Source organism: Anguilla anguilla, chromosome 5, assembly GCF_013347855.1.
Source record: "Anguilla anguilla isolate fAngAng1 chromosome 5, fAngAng1.pri, whole genome shotgun sequence".
NCBI lineage: Eukaryota > Metazoa > Chordata > Actinopteri > Anguilliformes > Anguillidae > Anguilla > Anguilla anguilla.
The window spans coordinates 50,164,240-50,188,266 of NC_049205.1; the positions used below are offsets into that span (position 1 = coordinate 50,164,240).

The 24,027-nt window shown below is 43.4% G+C and overlaps 1 protein-coding gene across 5 annotated transcripts in view; it reads right to left on the reverse strand.

Moving 5' to 3' along the window:
* Positions 1-1,161: 1,161 nt before the first annotated feature.
* LOC118227671 (talin-2) overlaps positions 1,162-24,027 on the reverse strand; it is a 114,975-nt gene continuing 92,109 nt past the window's right edge. For 2 of the 5 annotated variants that reach the window (XM_035418414.1, XM_035418415.1), the window contains 20 exons: positions 23,559-23,729; positions 22,972-23,118; positions 22,070-22,171; positions 21,571-21,690; positions 20,903-21,049; positions 18,101-18,267; positions 17,636-17,819; positions 17,414-17,539; positions 16,583-16,654; positions 15,201-15,317; positions 14,178-14,363; positions 13,791-13,898; positions 13,444-13,549; positions 12,421-12,426; positions 11,059-11,183; positions 7,694-7,819; positions 7,300-7,362; positions 6,460-6,642; positions 5,729-5,854; positions 1,162-4,826 (listed from right to left, as the gene is read on the reverse strand). In XM_035418414.1, coding sequence (XP_035274305.1) covers positions 4,698-4,826; positions 5,729-5,854; positions 6,460-6,642; positions 7,300-7,362; positions 7,694-7,819; positions 11,059-11,183; positions 12,421-12,426; positions 13,444-13,549; positions 13,791-13,898; positions 14,178-14,363; positions 15,201-15,317; positions 16,583-16,654; positions 17,414-17,539; positions 17,636-17,819; positions 18,101-18,267; positions 20,903-21,049; positions 21,571-21,690; positions 22,070-22,171; positions 22,972-23,118; positions 23,559-23,729 — 2,511 coding nt within the window. In that variant the 3' untranslated portion in view covers positions 1,162-4,697. The remainder of the gene's footprint in view (positions 4,827-5,728; positions 5,855-6,459; positions 6,643-7,299; positions 7,363-7,693; positions 7,820-11,058; positions 11,184-12,420; positions 12,427-13,443; positions 13,550-13,790; positions 13,899-14,177; positions 14,364-15,200; positions 15,318-16,582; positions 16,655-17,413; positions 17,540-17,635; positions 17,820-18,100; positions 18,268-20,902; positions 21,050-21,570; positions 21,691-22,069; positions 22,172-22,971; positions 23,119-23,558; positions 23,730-24,027) is intronic. The other 3 variants (XM_035418416.1, XM_035418417.1, XM_035418418.1) reach the window with 3 other exon arrangements.

The following is a 24,027-nucleotide window of genomic DNA, read 5'->3' on the forward strand; positions in this document are numbered from 1 at the left end:
GGGTTCTCATCCAGAAACAGACAAAGAAATCACCAACTGTAACGATTGTCAAGAATCTTAGTGAAAGATGCAATGACAGTCTCTTGTCCCATGCATAAGATAACGTAGTAATATAGAGAAGTAATGTTTCCTCCACTCAGTGCATGTAGGCTACTAACGGCGTAATCAAATGGATTGGCAGATGGCCGGTTTTTGACTGGAATGTCTGGTTTCCGAATTCTTTGTAGCTACTTGTCCAGTTAAGACCGTGAAGTCAGAAGGTACTGAAGTTCTTGAAGATGTTCTTAAGGGCTGAGTCTTTTGTCACTTTATTATTCATGTAGGAAACCCTGAAAAGTGCCCAACTCTGTTAGTGCTCTATAGGTATTGGTTATGCCACCTCACCAAGCCATAACTTGGCAACCTCTGATGTAAACTAATCAAATCAGGCTTGAGAATCAATGTTTTTTTTGTTTTGTTTTTTGAGGCAGATCCAGGAAGATTGAGTTAACCTTTGTGGAGCGGATTTAACATTTGATTCCCAATTTGGCTATGTAATTTTATAAGCCAACTGTCATTTTAGTAGCCACCTATGTCATGATCTATATTAACTGGGAAACCAGAATCACAGTGCATGTGCTACAAGCAGACACCTCCTGGAAACGTTTGCATCATGACAAAGTGGTGACTTGAAATCAAACTTGGAGGCTATTTAATTCTCCTCAACACTGGCTCCTTTTTTTCCTCTAAATTTATTAAACAACAATACCAAGCCCTTACTTATTGAATTGCGCTTTTCTGTCCACAACAAAGTTACAAAACCACAAACAACACTTCTGTCAAAGAGCGCAATACTGACACCTATTGGATATGCGATTACTGCACTAAAGAAAACACCTTAAATGCTTGAAAATACAGTATGTATACACTAAACAACCACATTAGCGGAGCCATATACATATTGGCAGTCATAAAAAAAACATTTCTCTCTCAGACGCATTTGCGTAATCTGTATTGTCAAAGCAGCCTGTGAGGCAGTTCTGCAGTGTTAAAACAAAAAGGTCCTTGAATCTTCCACACCAGATCCAGACAAGTCTATGCTAACCAGGCCTGTGAATGACATATGTAGGCTTTGTGTAGAGGCATACATCAGTAGTCACAGCAAAACAAACCAAACTGTACTTGTACTTTGAAATTCTTTATTTTCAGTGAATACAAAAAATATTTGTTTTATTTTTGTGTATGTATGTGCATCAGAGTGGCTAGATAAATAGTATACATACAGCTTCACTTCATGTCTGTAGTTTTATCATTCTCACCTAACTACTTTAGTCTGTTAAGGGAAAACACACATTTAAATTCAAACAAAGGTACAAGTTATTTTTCCGCAATACATCACACTAAACAGTGTCAACAACAGACTTTTGTATTTTAATCTTCATTATTTATCATTTAGAAAAAATCTCCATTCATAGTGGCTTAAAGAAAACTGATAAAACAAGTCAATCAGTCCCATCTCTGAGATATACTTTTAACATACATTAACTCTGAGACAGAATAACACGTTATCTGTCATTAGTTCAATAGCATCTTGGCACAGGCTCATGGAATGCAGTACAAAATGTGTTGATATTGTAGTTTTTATACACCATGTCTTAACTGAATGGTACATCACTGCCCATTAAAGCAATGGAACAGGTGGATTAAAGGACCATGGAGATGCCCACCAGGCAATGCAACAAGCAAAGTACAGAAGCATGATTGTGCCCACCAGGGCATGCTACATGTGAAGTAGAGGGCCATGGATGCACCCACCAGCTAATGCTATCAGAACACAGAAGCATGGAAGTTCAAAGATGAAAATATAGGTACTACATGTGAAAGAACTAACAGGGTTACATTCACCCCCTTGAGGAAAGGGGCAAATCAGTGACATCACACCAGATGCTGAGTGGGCAAAAGACTAAGGCACTAATATGCTACACAGACCAGATTGGGCCAGAAACTAAGGTGGTGATTGTGGGAGGCTACATGGACACGGACAGATGTGTTTAAAAAAAGACCAAGTGTAATAATGCCAAGAGTCGCACTACATACAGAGAATAAACTTAATCATCAAAAATAGAAGGTTGGATACATTTTTTGTTGCTCTCAATACACAACATAGGTAAAAGCAGAAAGACAGGGTAGCTCCAAACAGAAGGTAATATTTACTGTGTGTGCAGAGCTTAAAAAAAACAAAAAACATCAGTGCATCCTACAGCATCTGCAATGCGCAAAGTACGAGGTGTCTTCCATGTATTAGTCCACGAAAGCTTATGAATAGCAGAATAGGAGCCTATGAGCTGTAAACAAGGCCGCCGACAAGTCTCCTCACTTACAATTACTCAGCCCGACTTGGAAACGTTTCCATTTAACTGGTAGAACTTGCCATCAAAAGCTTGCTGCTATTAATGGCTATTCCCCTTTACATTAACTGCACATGAAGGCACGCAAATGCACAGGCATTCATTATGTCAAGTCACGCAGGAGAGTAGGACTCAGGTGTGATGCTGTCAGAAAGTGTAAAGAAGCTCCTTCCATTGAGTTGCTTGGACTGTTTATTCAACATTGATTCTCAAGAAACTTCAGTACCTTTACATGGAGGAAAAACCAATGGGAATGGAACCAAAATGTAAATCACAGAGTGCACTCTTTCACTAAGGAAGGAATACCAGTCCCACAGGCATTAAAGTTGGCATTTAGATTACTCAATATAATGCACAGATTTTCCACACTTCAGACAGAAGTGAGATTGCAGGTCATCTGCCATGAGCAATTGTGGCCCTTTAAATTCATAAACACAGGAGCTGTGTAGCAGTGTTGTGAAATAACGGACTTTTCTTAGTATTTAGTATGTTAATTTACTTTTTGGTGGGGGACTGGGGGAGGGGGTGTCAGACTAGGGTATGTCTTGAAGCTACAACTTGGTCTCATTTCCCCCTCATTAGAGAGACTTTCATTTTCTCCACACATGACAAAGCTAAGTATTTCACACAGCAAACATTCTGTACATTTTTTGCTTCATACATTATTTGCATTTATTCATATTTAACTGCAGAAGTTTTCAGCCTTCTTGATATGTAGTGCTTGTAGAGTGCATGAGGGAACAGGAAGCAAGGCTTGTTGTGTCCTTGCCTACAGTCTAAAAGCATTAGACCTACACCTGCAACCCAAATAAGTCACTGTGTTACACATTAAGTGCCCCATTCGCCATACTGCATTGTGTAGTTCAGTCTAAACTACACAATATATGGCTCAATACAGACAGCAGGTTGTGGAAAAAGATTTTTTTAGTGTGCAGCACATGCTGTGAGAGCATCATTAGAACTGTAAAGGTAGTGTAAAAATATGACACAGAGAGAAGATCTTTTCTGCAAAATGTGCTCAAAGCCTAGAGAGCTAAAGAAAAGCGAAACTTCAGTGTCTCCAGTGAAATACAGTGAATTAATGTTTCGACCCCTAATGGCTGGAAAGTTAAACATTCACAGGGGTTCCACATCCAGATGAAAGGTGATTATATATGTCATTAACAGCAATGAGCCCTCTGAAATGGCTCAAGATTGCAGGTAGGTGATAGTACGGTGCTCTCCAGTGCACAGAGACGTGTTTGTGGTCTGCATTGCGTTTTGACAAACAGAAAAAGAAGAGATTCACAAGAATTAATGTGGTACCTTTTTGAAGCTACTGATAGTGGTGCAGTAATTACATCTAGAAGCATTTACACAACTGCCTAGCAAAGGAAAACCATTTTGATATCACAGATTTGCATTGCGCTTAGTGCAACAGAGTGGGTTCCAGGTCTACAGAGAAATCCAAGACTTCAAACTAACTGCAAGACTCCGAGGAACAACCGAATCATCCAGAAAATACCTTCAATAAATTCATATCCCTTCTATTAATAAGGTCTATATCACATGTCTGATATTGTCAATGTACATGGGCCTGTGCCCACATACTTCTATGTACCCGGTCAATCAAGCTTATCATCTCTGCTTGTTAAGAGGAAGAACACAATGATTCCTTACATTAAAAATGTAAGAAAAGACTATATTCGCTAGCCACTGAATTCATTAGTTTCATATTTCGCATTGTATTGACAGGGATATTTTCCCAGTGATAAGTTGGGGATATCATATAAGGATGCTTTTTTTTTTTTTTTAAGGCCGGCGTACCCTGTCCATAGTCGTTGGCGATGTTTTGTTAGCTCAGGCTGATGGAACACTAAGGCCGGGACAGAGGCCTCCATAACAGGCTAAAAGCAGTAATCCTCCGCCTCTGTCACAATGACAAAAAAAGAACATGAGCAGAGCGTATGTGCGTGGGTCTGTGCACGCGTTTGCGCATGTGCGTGATCGTGTGTAGTGTGTGAGCCCATGTGTCATTTCAGGTATATGCAGTGTGTGCGTGTGTGTGTGTACGTGCGTGCGTGTGTGTGTGTGTGTGTGTGTGTGTGTGGGGTGAGAGAGGTGTGTAAAATAATGTGTTTTAGAAGTGTGAACTTGTGTTCAGGTATAAGCGCAAGTTTTCATGAGCTTGCTCGCTTGTTTAATGAGTAACTAATTCCACTGAATGAGTTTAGCATGGGCGCTAGCAGTGCGTGCGCACAGACAGACACACCCAGACACACACGCTGCTGCACGGCGGTGCCGGGCCCTGTCCTGCTGAGAGATCTGGGCTCAGTTCTCGTCCTCCCGCAGCTCGCTGGGCAGGAACTTGTACTGCTGCTGCCTGATCTGCGCCAGCTTCTTCCGCGCCTCCTCCAGCTCCCGCTCCTTCCGCAGCATCTCCTCCTGCGCAGCGATGATCTGGAGACCACACCCAATGGGGTCAGCCAAACTCCGCCCCCCCCCTCCCTCCTCCCTCCTCCCCCCCCCCCCCCCAGTGGTATATTGCAGACTAAACACGGATGAGAATCTACACAAAACCAATGAACTAATCTGTTGTGCAATGGAGTCTTGCAAACATTTTAAGGTCACAGAGCACAAAATGCAAGAGCTTTAGAAGGGAGACCTACAGATGCCAATAAACCAATCTATAATACCCATATGAACCATTAAACAGAAATTGCATTCCGTAAGTCAATTTTAGCCCTAGACAAAAAGAAGTCTTGTAGATATTCATAAAGGATGTAACAGATTATAGCTTGTCCACTTAACAGTAAGAAAGGCCTTTGTAAACAGAGCTAGCAGGAAACCCTGTTTTTTAACAAAGACAAAATGAGACGCACACAAACAAAACCTCATACATTCACAAACCGACACACATAGATCAACAAATGCACAGCTGCAAACACAAGCTGATACACACAGTAGCACGCACACACACTAACACACACACACATGCACACTGGATGGGCTCTCTGTTGTTGAATCTTCCACTCTGAACACAGAGCTTGAGGGCTAAACATGCCTGCAAACCTCTGCTTCCCGTCAATGACCACAAATTTGGATGTTGATCAAAAGAGAACAGATAAGACCCTTTGGCGACACTGCAATTTGAGGCTTTTCAAAGAACTTTGCAGTATGTTGGTACAGCTGTGAATAGCTGATAAACCACAGTCTGTGTCTCATTTAACCACGGAAGCTTGCCTTCATTGTACACAACAGTTTATAAGGCCGTTCATTTTCATGACCGAATTACGCCTGCAGTGACCGGTGAATTTCCTATCCGTGTCATTTTACACAGCTGCACTGGGATAGCCTCTTACCTGAGCAATCCCGCCCACAAATTTGGTCTTCACCACCACGTTGTCGTCGTCGGCCTTGTCGAAGGCGGCCTTCTGCGCGGCCCTCACCAGGTTATCCGATGCCCGCTTCACGGCGTTTCCGGCAGCCTTCCGGAGCGGAGCAGTCAGTTAGCCATGTCTCAATGCCTCACACTCAGGACACGAGGCTAACAGCACCACATGTGAGCTTGTGTCTACTGAGAAGCCCTGAGGGGCTGCCTGCACCTAGTGTCCTTTAATTCCTGAGACAAAAAGTACCTACTGTATGGTACTGAACACCACTCTGCTCATTACCAGAGATTTATAGCCATTGGTCATCATTACTATACTGTATGCTTTTGCCTTGGGTAAGTGGTACTTACACATACTGATGGGATTACACATTACACATAATGACACCATCACATCAAAAGACTACACATAAATGTCATTCACACAGGTGTGGGCTTTGAATCATTCACCCTGACAGAAGTCCCTGGGAACTTTAACCACAATAAAACAGCACAGATAATTACAGCCCAACAAACTCTGTGTTAATTATCCTTTCTGCAGTGCTGCTACTACTCATATTAACCTTTAAATGCACGCATTTTGTTTGGTAAAGATGGCAGTTGCGAATGCAAGTCATTTTTGGGAGCCTACCCACACTGCAAATGCTGCAGGTTTGGTTACGTGCTGACGGGTGTAAGTGTGTGGGTGCTTAGCGCTCGCACCTGTAGCCTCCTCATGGCCTCGGAGTCCTGGTCGGCCTTGACCTTGCAGGCCACCAGGAGCTGGGCGGTGGAGGCGGCCACCTGCTTGGCGGAGGAGATGAGCTTCTCCTCGCTGGCGTGGCCCTGGACCGAGGCGTTGGCCGACTCGCACAGGCTGCTGGTAGCGGCCGCCACCATGCGGGCCTTGGTGAGGGAGACAAGGCAGGCTTTATAAAGGTGCCCCAGCAACGATGCAAAAACACAGCACAGCATATGGGTGGCCATATGGAAGATAAGCAACTAGTTTGTCCACATTGAACCCGTTCGAAAAATCCACCTTAAATTATTCCCTGTGATTTCATTTACAAATACCTTTTAGTCCTAGAGAATGCGCCATTTCAATATGCAAGGTGCTGTTATTCATGGCTAATATCCTGAGCAAATAACTACAAAAACCAAAACCACTAGAGCAGAGTAAGCTAAAAGGCAATAACATAATTTGTCATTTTAATATGTGATTTTAAGAGTTCCAATCCAACTACAAATAGGAATGTTTTAGATCTAGGGAGGGTAGGAAGTAGAAACTTACAATTTGGCTTATAATAACTGCACTTTAAGGACAAGTAGTCAGTTTTCAGGCAACAGCCCTATTTGACTTTTAAATGCTGTACTCCATTCCATTACTGCAAGTGTGCTCTAGCAAGAATCACAGAAAAAATTGTGTTGAAGGAGTTTCTAGTACTCAGGATGTATACCCCAAGTGGCTTATAAGTCCACCCAGTACAATCTGCACAGTTCTTTATTGGTTCCTTTTCCCCCTGTTAGGAAGGGATTAGAGATTGATTAACCATTGAGACTCACCGCTGAGATGAGGCCCTGGGACCACTGTCCGTCATCCACAGCGTTTGCAGGGATCAACCCCACCTGGTGGAGACAGACACACATTGCATCACACCTCCCAAACACTGAGTGACATTCTTTCCTTTATCTGTTCCCCTCTTCTTAGACAGCCTCTCAATATTTCTCACTGTGATAAACCTGATGCGACTCATACATAATAAACCCTCAGTATCTCTTTCTCATAATACATTTGGTGACTTCCCACGCTGTAATAAACCAACTCATCCTCACAATGATAAACACAGTGCAGATTTGTCAAATGGACTCCTATCAGCTGTGACATACACAGATATGTAGATAAACTTGATGTAAGAATCTCCCTCACCGTGAAGCAGTACCCTCACACTGATCTTACCTTGCCCTGCGCCACCAACTCTCTCTGCGCGGCAGACGCCGACTTCACCAGGGCACTGGTCGCCGCGGCGATGGACTTGGCAGCCTCCAGGATCTGCTCCTCAAAGTCCAGGGTCTCGTCTGCCTGCTGTGAGTAAGAGACAGGGGGTCAGAGTTCACAGCAGGACCAGGTCCAGCAACAGAGAGCCAATATGTGAAGAGCAGCCTGTTTAACATACAATAGGAGTGCAGTGACATTCAGCATCTGTGCATGCACTCTAAAGGTGACTGCCATTGCTGTGATAACCCCTCTGGCAGAGTTGATCGCTTAGGGCCATGGTTCCCAAAGACTGGACCACCAGTCCCCAGCAACTACAGTCAGTCATAATGAAATGCAGGATGTTGTGTGGCAGTCCCAGAGATTTTGAGACTCAGATTTGCCGGTCCACAGGCATAAAAGTTTTGAGAACCAATAGCTTAGGATATAGATGGATATTCAGTGTGCAGATGACATCTCCAGAATTATGTCTGTTAAATCACAGACAGGAAGAAGGCAATAAAAGTTTCCAGACAATTGACAAAACTCTGGAAACTCTTCTCAGTTTCTAAATGAAAGACTCCCTCTGCCTTTTGAAGAACACAGAAGGACATGCCAGGTTAAGGTACAGTGCTGATGATATACTCCTACAAAAGCTTGCTCGCTATACTCCTGTTGCTATTCTCCATTAGCATGTACAGTCCATCTCTGTGTCAATTAATCTGTGGCATGATTTAAAAAAATGAATAAATATACAGTGTGTGTAAAACCATGCTGGTACTTGCATTCCCAGATTCTTGTAAGCAGAATGCTATACAAACTAAATGCAGTTTAGTTTATATAGCACATGATAAATCTGACAATTGCATTCATTCTTGCTATCCTCAGTCTATGAATGCATTCTGAGAATCCCAAACTTTAGCAAATAAGATGATATGATAATGGAATGAAGCCATCTTGTGACTGTAGAATTAGAACTGCAATTTAACTTTCAGCTAAGTGCGAAAATTTCTCACACATCCTCAATTAACACCAAAACATAGGAAAAAAACCCACTTAGAAACGCCAACCAAAATATTTAGCACTGTGCTGCAGGACAGTAAGTCCGTGCTCTGCAAAGTAAAATAAGCGAACTAAAAAGTGAACAAACGGCAAACACCAAAAACACAAGAACGACCAGAAAGCATTCCTGCTTCATCTCTCAATGTGCGTCCGTCACCACAGAACACGTCACAACAGCACACACAAAAAACACGTCTGGAGACAAGGCGGGACACTGTAGGAATATGTTTGATATATAGTTGGACTGAATAACAACCTAATATATCAAACATATCAGACAGAGCCCTGCATCTGAGGCTTCCGGGAATAAACTGGCTCAACAGTACGACCACAGAGGGGGCATGCTGGGACTAGCCTGACACCAGGGATGCGAAACGAGGAGGGGGGTGAGGGAGTCATCGCAGGTGGAGGAGCGTAGGGGGGAGGCCCCCAATACTCTGAACTGTGTTCAGACACAGTCGTCGTTTCTGTTTCAGCAACAAACCCGCACGTCTACTCCCTTCGCTAGAATAACGACACTCCTGATGTGTACGACAGAGCCTTTTCTAGAAACTTCCACCGTTGAGACAAAGTAAGAGCAGCAGAATAGAGCTAGGCGAGCCACCACTGCTGAGACACCCATGCTATGCTGTAAGATCCAGCCCTGGCAAACTGCCTGAACCGAGACACACGGAGACCTGACAACCAATCACGTTTGTCAGAAACAAAAGGAATGCTCAGTGATGAAGACGTTCCAAAACTCTGCTTCCTTTTCGTTCAGCTACAACCAGGTGAATAGGCGTGGCTAACAAAAAGAACAATGCAAGTACAGCGTAGTGTAGTGTGAATGAAGATGGGAAATCATTACACCAGTTCTGCAGCCTTGCAACTCAATGCGCAGTTGAGCTTCTTCGTCAGACAGCCATCTGGCTTTCTGTCACAGGTTAAACATATACACGCTGGCGCAGCCACAAGGCACGCATAAGATTTCGACCACATATGCGCACACATGTATACACTCGCTTATGTACACACAAACAGGTATGTGCAAACACATGGGTAAACATGCAGGCACCCATGAACACATACAACTGTACGCACAAGCGCACAGTCACAACTGCACACGCAAGCAATCAAGCACACACAACACCCACATTTACACATATGCCTATGTGCGCAAAGGCACTGGTACGTGTAAACGCACTGCACTGTCCTCCAATGTAACTTAAGGCAGTGTCATAGCAAACAGACAAATGGGAGCCAGTTGATAGCAAATATCCTATGCTCCACAGGTCGCCCGGCCAAAGCCTCAAACCACTGTGCTTGTCTCTTCCACACTTTCATTCAAATTCATTATCAGGCAAATAAATATTTTTCAGGTAATCAAATTTTCTACAATGCACAACACTGTTTTCCCGATTCATAGAACATTAAAGATGTCCTTCAGCAAAAGACCAAAGAAATAACACCAAAACCATCTCAGAAACAACAGGCAGAACTTGCAGACAGCAGACTAGTCAGAGTCATCCTTGACAGCACAAAAAGATGAACAAACAATACTGTCTTTGCAATCCTTAAGACATTGTAAAGACTGGGAACTACAGCCCTTCAGACTTGGAAGATGAAGATGTTTTTCTGTGACTGCCTAAGCCATGGGCTCCTAAGCATTCATCTCAAGGCTCTCCAAAAACGACCACCCTTTGCTGGGCAACCCTAAATCATCCAGTTAATGTTTGGCACTTTTACCCAACATTCAATTACAAACTGCAATTAAGTGGGAATTTAACACTAGTACATGGAAGCATGTGTAAATTGTGACATCAATATATAGTAGATTTTACATTATATTACATTACAGTGCTGCATTACAATACAAACATTTGGCGATATTTCCAAGGATGCATAAACTATAAATTTACTTAATCTGAAAGCCTAAATTATGAAATAGTAAAATCTGGAAATATAAATGAAGGACTTCTGAAACTTTTAATTATGTTATTTATTTATTTGTTTAATTATTTATTTATTTTCTTCTTCCTGTTTTCCCCTTTTTTCAAGTAGGCCTAAGTGGTCCCCAGATCTCAGTCTGGGGAATCCCTGGGCTTGATATAATTGAGAATGCAAAAGTCACTGAATCTCTGTATTTGACTTGAGTTCCTTTATGGGAGATTGGAAATTTGGTGCTAGGCAACAGAGGGTGCTCTGTGAGTGCATCGAACACAGAGGGGTGATTGGTGAGAAGTGGAGAGGTGAGCGGTCAGCTGGACGAATAGGGGTGGAGTGGTGGGTGGAGCAGGGCGGACTCATACCTTGGGCTTGGCTCTGGGCTTCAGCTGCTCCAGCTTCTTGGCTGCAGCCTCAATGGACGCAGCGGCACCCAGCAGCTCCGTTTCAGCGATCACTGTGGGGTCTTCTGGATCCACCCACTCTGTGCCTGGAACCACCAGAACACAAACATTACCCACAATGCAACACAGTATCATCAGCATCAGAAGTCCAAAAACTGGCCACAAACTTCCATCAACTTATGGACCATCCCATTGACTTTATATGGAAACTTCCATCAGGTCTGGAGATGGTGTTTTATTTTGCCCTGCAAACGAAGGTTTGTGCTGGGGATCTGCTGTCAGGGAAGGACAGCATTCGAAGACGCCAGAGACCGTGCATCAACATGCATGTCCAAAACCAAAAGATCACTATATAAAAGCAACAGGAAAAACACGTCTGTATGCTTCAGAAAATGAGGTCCGAAATGCAGCTTTTGCATAATTTTTTACCCTACTGAACATAGTAGATAAAATTATTAAGTTCTTTTCTCTGAATGTATAAGTATACCAGACCAGTACAGAGCCATTGGCTTTTACTTGGACCTGGTTTTCTCACAAGGTCTCTTGAGAGGCCTACAGACTGGTAAGACTGCTGGCCAACAGTGAGGCAGGAACAGCAGGACAATGACAGTCTTGGTTAATTATAATAAACTTTTGAGACATTCAATTTCATTTCAAACTAGAATAACAAAAAATGTTAGCTTAAATTGCAGTTGTGATGTTTGTTAGCCCATGTACTGAGATGTAGTGAGCACTTCTTGTTAGTGAAGGGAAAAAAACAGAGGTAATGCTTCCTTTATACATTGTAATTTGGCTTGGTTATTGTCTTTTTGTAGAGTATAACAACCTGTATATATGTTCAGTTATAATTTTAAAGAGTTTTTCATTCATTAAAATGAAATGTATACATGCCCCAACACATCATCAAGCAACAAGCAGGGTGAGTACCCACAATGCACTATGGTCAAGAAACGGTGCACTGTCACCACAGACATGCATCAACACAGAGCTGCTTTCAACACAAAAACGACAAAACTAGAAGAAAAAAACATCCACATGCAATTGCACAAATTCAATTTCCGCACTGCGATGATGCATGCTCCCCATCACCCCTATGTTAAGGTAAAGGCTCGAATGGAAGCGCTGATTTATGGACACCTCGTGACTCTTTATAGACATCAAAGAGCCTATAAAGGATGACTCCTGTGAGGAGGCACGGATGGAATTATATTTTATGGATTACGCGGGGACCCTGGGGAAATACATTTCCACCCCACTCTCCTTCTCCTCTTCCTCTCAATGAAAGGTGATCCTCAAGAACAACATGGCGTGTTTCCAACTTACCTCCATCTGAGGCAAGAGAGAGAAACAGGGTGGCATATTTCAGAGCTCCGACAGAGCACACGGATTACTGACTGCACTGACATGTAGCCAAAACTATTTCAGCCCAAAACTGCTATCATACTTCAACAGAACCATTTACTTAAGTGATTCAAAGGCACAAGCTTTACAGAGAAAAACTGATAAAAATCTTTGGACACTTGATGTGGGTCCTTTGAAGCAAAATGCAAATCCATATTTGGTCTAGATGCACAGGCATAATGACGTCGGTTTTCTGTGATAGGAATGAAAAAGACAGCTCTTTGAATGCACACTCATTACAATAAACTGGGCTCAATTAGCAGACAGTTGAGTGCTAATACACATTGAAACTTGGAGACAACCCTGGTTAAAGGGACCTGCCAATCAAATAAATTAATAGAGTGGGGAGGGAAATTACGACTCAAACGAGACGATTGATGCACAGCTGGTAGCACATGAGAAACATTCTCCTAATTATTCTTTTCATTTAATTGTCTGCTGCAGTCATAAAACAATCTGTAGTCACGGTGTAATGATCTAATTCTTTCCTTGAGAGCATGGTCATTAATACTGAAATGCCATCTGAAGAAAACTATTAATTAATATCTACCAGCAATAGCATTACAGGTTTCAACTTGTAAGACAAATACAAATGAGATTGAAATAATTATATCTTTTCAGTATTCAAGATAATGCTCTTTTTTACATCTTGCACATTGGATGAATCTTTGTGAAACCAGTGTCAATGTTGTATTAATATCTTCCCATTGATGCTGTGTATTTTATGCCATAGTTCATAATAAAAGTAAACCTAAAATTGTAACAAATTTCATTAAACTCTAGAGATGGCGATAATGAATTGAAGCTGGTGGAAAGGATCCACTCCGATATTATGTGTTGTAGGTCTTTGTGCGTGTAACGCTGGTCTTTGTGCTGTGTAATGGCAGATGTTTCTGTGGAGGGCTGGCTCTGCGCTGGTGCACGTGTGCTCACGCGTGTCCTCACCTTTCATGGCCTCTGCTGCCTGGATGAGCTCAGTGACGGCTCCCGCCACGCGCTTAGAGAACACGGCCAGCTGCTGCTTCTGTTCCGGCGTGGGCTTCTGCAGGACCTGATCACACGTGGCAAAGAACACGTCAACACCCTCAGGCACACAAACACAACACTGAACACACACACGCACAAATACACTGCACCATGTTACAACACTCTACAAATGACAGACAGACTCACATGGACATGGGCAGCAGCAGAACCTGTTCACACACACAGTGAAAAATAACACGCCGCACAAAAACACACAAACACGTATTGAGGTCAAGTGTCAGGGTGAAGAGCCTGCTCAGCCTCACCTGCAGCACGTGCTCCAGAAGCTGGATGTAGCCATGGGTGCACTCGGTCCCGTACGTCAGCGCCCGGCTCCGCACGTCCTCGTTCACCTCCTGGTGAAAGGCCGCTTGCTGGAGGGTAAAAGGGAGAGAGCTCTCACAATTACCCTAACCAAACACTCAACAGACAGCCACAGAATATTCAGCTCCCTTGAGCAAGGTACTCAACCCGATTACATGAAACGCCCTCTTCTTTGAATTACTCATATCATAGAGGTACGTAAGCTTTGTAGGTCACCTGAACAAGGATGGGCTTTGCTTATACGTGTAGCGCAGCATAGCGTGGTGCTGCTGAACTCAAAGCCCAGCACACAGGCACATCGGACCCTCCCCTTCGGGCTGTGTCAGTACCTTACAGGTGGTCAGCATGTCTGAGATGGCCTTCCGGCTCAAGTTGGCCGTGGAGATCACGTCCTCCTGCCGCGCAGAGTTGCCTGCCGCCACGGCTTTGGCTGTCGCCGTGGTGATGCCCTTTGTCATGCGGATGAACTCCTCCGGCGTGGTCGACTTCTCTGGAACTTCTTTCGACTGGAACACCTGAAAACGGGCAGATTCTATGATGATCTAAAGTGGCAGGAGGTGATGGCTTTGCACTGTATTGGCCGTCAGACCAATTCAACTGTGGTTAACATTACCGTTATGATACATTACCCTGCCATACCTTGGACTGCTTTCGATTGTATATGAAGAGTAGAAAAGAACATAGATGCAGAGTACAACAGGACATAAATGTTTGTATTCTCAAGTTTACATTATCTTCTGGGGAATGTAAGAACAATCATTCCATGAAACAAGTTCTGGGCTTCATTACAAGCACAATGACTAAGCCTAGTAAATCCCACATGCATTTATGCTATCAGATCTGTTGTAATTGTGCATACAGCTTCTCTTGTCTGGTGGATCTAGTTAATTGCAGCTGCTGTATTGCTGGTCCCGAGGGGCCAAGAGTAAGGATTGGAGGAAAACTGCAACAAAAACAAACTAATCAAGCTGCTCTCTCACACCATATTGACCACACTGAAATCACAAAATGACATAAAGAAAGCACGCTGCAGTATGGATCACTGTACAGCTGGTGGCAGAGACTCAACACATTTTAAGGAGCGCAGCTGTGTGAAGCCTTTCAGGTTTAAAACTGCACTTTCAGACTTGGCCTTTTGAGTGAAGTGCTCAATAAGTATGTGATATTTTTAAAAAAAATGTGGCACAGAAGCCCATGCCCAATAAATGGCAATATATCAGAGAAAATCATATGAGACCAAACATGGTTATGGAAATTAACTGAATGTAATAGACGAGTTTAAATTGTTTAGGAGTTGGATGGCTACTGAAGTAAAGCCGTTGCTGAAAGTGTCCACTTAGACAGCTCCTTACAGTCAGCTCCTGCTTGATGCACTCTATGGTGGCCTCCAGCGCCCTCGTCCCGCGAGTGGCCTCGTCCTCCACCGCCTTCACCGTCTTCAGGAGCGACGTCACGTTCGTCACCATCACCTGTGTGTGTGAGCGGGGGTGGGTGGATTAGGGAGAAGATATTGGTTGAGACGCAAGAGCTAGAGCTAGAGCTGGCCCTGTGTGCTGATCACAGACCTGGGCCAGCAGGGGGCACCAAATACACATAAGTCAGCTGGACTGGAAAGTACAGTCTCTACAGCAAGAATCTGAATTAATCACCACCAGGGGGCGCAATGAGAGAGCATTATGGGGGGGGGGGGGGGGTCTTGTTGTACTGTAAAACTGTTTCAGATGAGTTTCTGTGTAGTGCTTCTGTGTGGTTCGTTTTATACTGGAGAATTGAGCTTCTGGTCCTCAAGCCTATAAGAAATCTACAGATTTGAAAGGGAGCAGGTTTTTTCTCTTGGGACATGGAGGTTAAGTGGATCACAAAACAATCGAGGAAATCACAACATTTGGAGCCAGGCCTTTGACCATCAGCTCACGGTCCAGGAATGAAAGTCTGTTATGAGTTATGAGATTGACCTGATAAGATTAAAAGGAGTTGGTTAAAACACTCAGTCAAGTGGCATGCAGGAACCACAAGGCCAACCACTCTCCCTAACGGTGCTGAACTACAACACTAAAGGGGAAGTCTTGTCAGAAATGACCATTTGGCATGTTTCATGATATAGTACTTATGCAATACTGGGCATTCTGAACCAAATCCGTTATGACTGGACATTCCTCCTCCAATTGATGACAGACAGTTACCACCAGCAGCAGCTTTTCTTTGGCAGAACCATATAAAACAATGCCAGGTGCTGTGCCTGGCTAAAGCACTTGCTCTCAGTGCAAAATCACCCCTGGTCTTGTAACTGAATCCAGACCATGCAAGTTTGCTCACTAAAGTTGCATGTGAAGGACTCCCCTCTGGTGTAATGACTGCACAGCTCTGCAGTTCGACTGTTGAGTGACTGCAAGCAACTAAACTGAAGTTACAGCAACATTTTGAGGTCAGTCCACATGAAAAAAAACAAAAATTCAGCTAAATATTAAACAGGACTAATCAGGACTAATATACATGTTTTTAGGGAAAGGTGGAATCACCAGCTGGAGGGAACCTTATAAGATGCAGTTGTGGTGCTTGATACAGTGAGCATCATAAAACATACTGAGTTCTTTTCTGACTGCACCTGCCCTTCTCGTCGCTGAGCTGCAGTGGGATTAGACCGTGCAGGTGAGGAGTGCTGATTATTCTGCTCTGGCGGAGAGTGGGGACACAGTACCGCACGCACACCGCATGCCTTAATCCGCCCGCTCACCGGCACGTCTTTAACGTCTTTATAACAATTAGGAGGGCTCCCTCTTCCTGCTTTCACCTTCCGGGAGAACAGCTAGGTACAGATTACAAGATTTCATAAAAACGTACCATTGGCACAGGTGAAGCTGGCCACACAGTATACACACACACAGTTGCTGCACACTGACTGAAAGTACATGAATCCAGTGCCTATAAATCCGCTTTACAAATGAACGGTGTTCACCTCTACATCAGGTATTCCTCCGTTGCCTCGAGGATCCTGCAGAATAGATGACTGAGCTGCTATGAGAAAATCTGGCAGAGGACCTAGAGGGTGCTGGGGATCTGTCACTTCGGCCATTTTAGATCAACAGATTTATGGTGATGCTATACATCTCAGATCTACCTCAGGGATAAGAAGTTGTAAGGGAGGTGGGGGGGAGTTGGAGAAGCACTCAGGTGCTTTGATTTGTCAGTCTGCCCTAAAAGCAGAGCACAAATCTATCAGGGTACTTGCAGTAGGTCCTCTGAGTAAGAGCAGTAACCACTGTCTATGATCTACAATAGGACTGGTGCTGTAACATTATTTGTGTGCTACAACAGGACTGCTGCAGTACCACTATCTGTGAGCTACAATAGGATTAGTGCTGTACAACTATCTATGACCTACAATGGGACAGGTGCTGTACGACTAACTTTGAGCTACAACAGGACTGGTGCATTACCGCTACCTGAAGAGGAACATGGTGTCCCTGCTCCTTTATCCTCAGAAGGAGAGCGCCCGCCTGTACCCCGTACTGAAGTGTGTTTGCACGAGTTGGGCCACGTCATCAAGGCAATGAGGGTGTCCTACCTTGGCAGCGCTCTTTAGCTGGTACATGGAGGGGTCGTCGGCAGGCTTTCCCGCAGCACATTTGGTGGCCCCTATCAGCTCGGCCAGAGCCTTGGCAACATCCTTCACCGCGTTTATTAGAACCACCTGAAGAGGAACATTGAACTCATTTCAATCATCAAGATGTGCTAAAGATTAGCTGAGCGCTAAAGAAAAGAGACCCCCGCACTACGAGAAACCCACCTGCGTTTCAGGGTCGTCGGATCCGATGCTGGCGGCCCCCAGCTTGACCACGTCGGTCAGCTGGGTGATGGTCTTTGCGGAGGACTGGGCAGCCTGGGCCAGTTTTTCCTGACTGGATGCAGCTCCAGACACCAGCATCTTAGTGTCCTCCACCAGAGCTTTGGCCGTCTTCAGGATGTTCTCCCTGTAGAATTAGGATGCAATGAAATCCCAGGGTCAACACTGGACTAAACTGACAAAGCAGGTCAAACTCGGACAGAAGACATCCTGAGGGACTTTCATACACAACCCAAATCCATCCAATCACAGCCTGCTTTATTCTTTTGCTTTCAGGTCTGTTTTGTTATATTTACATAAGCACACATGGGGCTTAGGCCCACTGACCCTTTCAAGAACAGCCTTAACCTAATCATGTTGATCTTTATACTCCATCAAGCCACTCCTCCCCAGTGTTCCAAGCCTCACCTGTGGTCGGCGAAGGACTCTTCGTTCTCTGCGTTGAGGGTGCCGGCCGAGGCGAACATGATGGTGGTGTCCAGGTCGGCGATGATCCCGGAGACAGCACTGGCGGCCGTGATGCAGGCCTGCGTGCCCTTGTTCCCCGCCTGGAGGGCCGACAGCACCATGGAGACCTGGGGAGAGAGGCCACCTCCGGTCTGAGCCACTGCAACCCTGTGTCCTGTTCTTTACATTACATTACAGGCATTTAGCAGACACTCTTATCCAGAGCGACTTACACAACATTTTACATAGCATTTACATTTGTATCCAATCCAATGGTACAACAGCAGTGTCCTACTGGGGAATCAAACCTGCACCTTTAAGTTACAAGACCAACTCCTTCCTCCTTACCCATTATACTATACTACACTGTTCTCTACATTCACATCTATATCAGTGTTCAACCTCCTGACCTGACCCACACAAGCACTTTCACATACAATCAACTGCAAAACCTTTTGTGATAAATCTTATACAACCCCTACTATACAAATGATTGAATTGCACGCTTTTATAAAAGATGGAAAAAATAGGACAACCCATGAAAAAACACAGGTAGCACCAGACAAAGAACATCCCATAATTAACAGATGTCATGAGAATGTGCATAACCCCTCAAGAGCAGCCTAGTTAAACACGTTTCAAATGAAAGAACACCTCTAACTAGTGTCAAGTGTGATGACCTGTTTCTAAAAAAATTCTATTTTATTCTTTGCCCAAAGTCGAGAACAAAACCGTTTTTATTCAAATCCATCCATAACTCAATCTCTGCCTACATAAGTAGTGTAAATAAGATTATCACTGTTCATGATTACAGCTGAGACAGCTGATCAAATACACTCACTGGATCAGTCTGACACACCAAACTACACAGACTGTGTATTTGTGCACTGGTGCGCTCACAGAAGACCAGTTTCTCACAAATACATTACAAACAGGAACAAGTAAAGCACTCCAAACACACAAGCAAGCTCTGAGGTCCGGGTCTCCAGACACGATAATCCTCAAAATTATTCAGGTATGGAACAAGACTCGGAAGAAATCAAGCAATCCAAAAGCAAATGAGAGAAATGCAAATCAATCTAGCTAACCGCAAGCTTGAGCAGATCGAAAAGCTGAAAGGATGGAAGTCACAAATTTAGCTCATTTCAACTTTTATCATGTCACCAAGAACATACAGAAAATGAGTAATGGAAAATCATCCACTTGTACAGCGAATCAACAAGACAAGACATGTTGCGGTGCCTGAGCCATCTTTTTACTCAGTAGATAATACCAGCCTCAAAAATACTATTCATCAGTTGCAAACTGAAGTGAAATGTTTAGACTGTTGGTGCACATATTACCAACATGCACATATTGGTCACATTACACAACTGAGTCCTTTTCACTGCTGGTCAGCCGCCTATTAAGAGCACATAAAGCTTGACAGCTCAATAATATATGTCTGCCATCTGCAGTCAATCTCCCTCTTCCAGTCAGTGTGTGGGGGACTAAAAGCCTGGCCATGCTGATAAGGGCAATGGGGTAAATACGGTTTCAACTATAAAGGTCAACAACGTATCATTTGAGCCGCATAGCGGGAATGCTTGTTGGTCTTTAATATATCTGTATGGCATCAGTCAACAATTTCTGCCAGACTCTCCATTATGCTTCATGGATGTATGTTTTTTTGTATATACTTTGTAAGGACATAAAAAATAATATATAAATGCGTAAAAATTGATGCAATTCAAGGCCATTTGAGCCATCAGCATACTGTCATATACACTGCTGCTGAGTGACTGTGGCTTCAAAATAATATCATGAAAAGGTCTTCATACTGAGGTTAAATTTCACAATTAGCAAGTCCTGACAGTCCTTACTCTCTTTACCCATTATCAGTCCAATCAAACACTACAAGATGCATCAATGAGACAAGTGAACTGCACAGTGCTGTAAAATGGAAAATCTGTCTCTGTCCTCCATAGAGAAAAACACAACTGGAAAGGCCATTATCTCAATCCTAGGATTGATGCTATCTCCACACAAGGGGGGGCACTGGGGTACAACAGTTCCTATGTAAACCTGAACCACTGACCTGTGCTGAAGCAAACCCATGGCATCGCAATTCTTCCCCATGTGACCTTTCCATCCTTTCAGACACTATCCCAGTGCCTTCATGCTAAACCCATCTCGTTTTTCAATGCATCGATTTTATGCCACGGCATCCGTTAACATATATTATTCAGTAGGGCGCACAGAGAAAAGCTTCCCATTAAATGGTTCTTAGATTGGAAATGCATTCGTGCAACATTTATGCTCAATTACAGTCCTCAGCAAATATGACTGACAGAAAAGCTTGCCTTGCATTCACATGACGGAGAAGCTTATTGATACCAATCTGCTCAGCACGTAGAAACAGAGATGTAAGGAGATGCCAGAGACATCTGTAAGGTCACAGGGCTCTAATGCAGGGACTTCAAACTTATCTACTGAAGGCCCACTTGAATGCTGGCGTCTGTTCCAAATTCCCAAATAATTTAATCAGTTTGATATATGAGTGCCTCCTCTGGCCTTGAAGTTTGTTAAAAATGTCACAGTGAACAAACATTTCACAATGACTTATTTTGGGAAATGGACTTGTTGCATGTTTAGCGTGAAAATTAATCCACTAAAACTATCATACAACTTGACCACCATGAGAACTGAATTTGATTTGCCTGCAGATGTCAGTTGTGATTCCCGAGTCTTCCTGTCCTGTGGGAGGCGCTGTGTCTGGCTCACCTTCTCAGTGACAGCCCGGGCACACTCGATGAGCTCCCTCTTGGTAAAACTGTCAGTGGGGATGACCTGTAAGGCCCCCGCCTTCTGGACCAGGAAGATGCAGCCGTGTCCTAGCTCCTGGACTCGCGTCTTTATCTGGAACCCAATCTGCAAGCAGAGACTGGTACATTCACCATCTGCAGTACCACAGATTCTATAGTGACACAAGATATTCAACTATATTTGTAGCATTAAAAGTTCAACCTCCCAAAATTTGTCAATTTCATGCATTCTGAGATTAACATAAAGAACATGACCAAAGGCAACGGATGTTACACCCACAAGCTTCCTTGTTAAGGAATAATAAAATTATTATAATTAAATAAACATTCCAATTCTTTTTTTCCAGAAAAATGGTATTTTATGCAGAGTGACTTACAAACTACTTTCTACTTACTACCTCCATTCACAAAAGAACTTCCATGATTTTTTGTAATGCTCATTCACTCAACCCTATGAGGAGTTTAATCAACTAATACTTTTTTTCAGCAGCTATTCATATAAACAGATATACATATCTGTGGCAGCATACTACATCATCTTCAACAAGATATTTACACTGGCTTAGCAGTAGCAAAAATCAATTTTATCAAGAATGAGTGCCAGTGCAGAGAGCAGACAAGTCTCACCTCCTCTGGCTCTGCTGTGGCAGCTGCTAAACGACCCTGGAGGGCCAGCTGGCCATAGTCTGTGGTCACTTGTGAAGCCAGACCCCCCAGTTCCTCTGGACTGGTCACTGACTTTGTCATCTGGAAAAAGAGCAGTGATCGTTACTGTACTACTGTGAGCCCAATTCTGTGAAACCGTGCTACAGATACGAATGTAGGAATGCTTGACAGTGCAAATAGGTGACTCAGCCAATATATTCTTCTAGACAGCATAACTTTAACTATGGTAACTTGAGAGGATCATATGGAACTGGGATTCATCTAAATTAAACTTACTGATAAGTAATATACATTTTTTATTTTTATGCTATGTTTCATTTACATAATTTCCTTTGATGATGTCAGCATAAGAGCTTGTGCCTGCACCAAGAACACCAACACCACTGTGCCTCACTTCGAACAAAACTGGAATGTTAGCAAAAAATGACACTTTTAAAAGGTACTTGGTATGAGTTCTTACCATCTCCTGGGCAGTGACAGCAATGGCCTTGGAGTATTTCACCATTGTTGTTTGATAATCCACAAACGAGCCCTCTGGTTCTGGAGGCGTTCCTTCATCCAACTGGGGAAGTAAAACACAGGATTGAGATCATTATTCAGTCTCTAAACGGTCACATCTCAAAGAGATTGAAAAATATAAAACTCAAATCATTTTAAAACTCATTTTTTTAACTCATTGTCTACTTCAAACGTGTTTGTTGATTCTGGAAAGCCCAATTTAAACAGGTTTGCATGAGGAATAAATTGTATTAAACGTGTAATATTTATAAACTTCAAAAAAAGCTGCTCTTATCTTTTCCTTTTCTAAAAAACATTATTGACAATGTACAAAGTAACAAAACTATTTTAAAAGATGGTCCCTAATGGAAACAGCAATCTCTGCTCATGCCTGCACTGTTGTTGTTTTAACCTTATTCAGACTCTGTTGTATCAACATGTAGATATGACTTTATCCAATATTGCTTCAAAGAAAGATCTGGATTAAACTAAGGCTTTAGAATAACTTTTTTTCTGCTGCTGTGAAGCCAGTGAAGAGTAGCCTCTGTTGATTCAATGTTAAGGCTGTTAGTGAAACATCACCAAGTAGACAGCCAAGGTTCAAGGTTCATTCAGACTTCCAATAACTCAGAAATGACTGAGATTATACGTTTCCATAAACATAGAAGACCTCTCATTAATCTCACCATTGAATCACAAGATTCTCGACCAACACAACAAACAGGTGAATGGGTTGTACACAAATATCTCATAGGCTTTCAGGTGAAACCCAACTATTACTGAACAAAACTGTAGTAGAATTTTTCAACCCCAAACTAACCAAAACCCACCTAACCCAGCCTCCTGCCCCAAACGCACACTCACCCTGCCCATTGCCTCTGCGATGGAGTCCACCATGCCTCCCACCATGCCCACCTCGCTGGCCGCTTCGTTCAGAGTCACCATGATGTCGTCCACGGCCTCCTTCATCAGCTGGGCCGCCTCAGCGATGGCCTCATGAGTATGGGCCGCCTGGACAGAGAGAGAGAGAGAGAGACGTCTCTAAAGGCCCAAGTCCTCTGTGGGCCTCAAGCAGGCAAGAGGATTCATGTCATTCTGTTTTACTGCTATTTCCCTACTTCTGAAGCTGTCTCTCTTTTTTGTCTGGAATACAGTAAAATACAAAGATACTGAATTACAGTACCACACCGTCGGATGCTTTTCAGTCACATTTCATTGATCATATAAGCAGTTGTTTTATACGGTTAACTCTGAACATTACCCAGTCTATGGTTTCTAAATTGATTACTGATTTTATGGTGACTGAAAACCATCAGACCATGTAACCAAGTTTTTTCACTTCTGGTATATACAACATATGTGATCACAAGCGGCATGCATTTGACATCAGTTCCCATAGTGAAGGCAGATCTGTGCCTTCGTAGTCTCTCAGTGGTGAGCAAGCAATGTACCTTTGGGTTGCCCCCTCCCTCCTTGGCAGCGTACAGCATCTGCAGGGCAGATTCGGCCAATGTCTTGGTCTGGTCCAGGACGGTCATTTGTTGCTGGTGGTCAAGGAGTTTGGAGGACAAACCCACAGATGCCATGATAAGGGGTTCGAAGTAGCTGGCAAGCTGGGTGACCTGAAGGGGAATTCCATAAAATAACAGTGCATATTTGGTGCATCCAAGAAATAACTTTCCCTGGGGGCTCATTTTGAAATGCTAATTTTCTCTCCAGAGAAATCCCAAACCATTTCAAGCTCCTAATTAATACAACAAACTGCATCATGATAATGGTCCGATGGACCCACGATCTTAGGTGAACTTTGTTTGAGCAGGATACTCAAGGTTTGATAGAACACTGACAGTTTTTCCCCCAGAGAATGGCCTTTGACATGCAACATGAGCTAGATACACGATAGCAGAGGCACCAGACAAC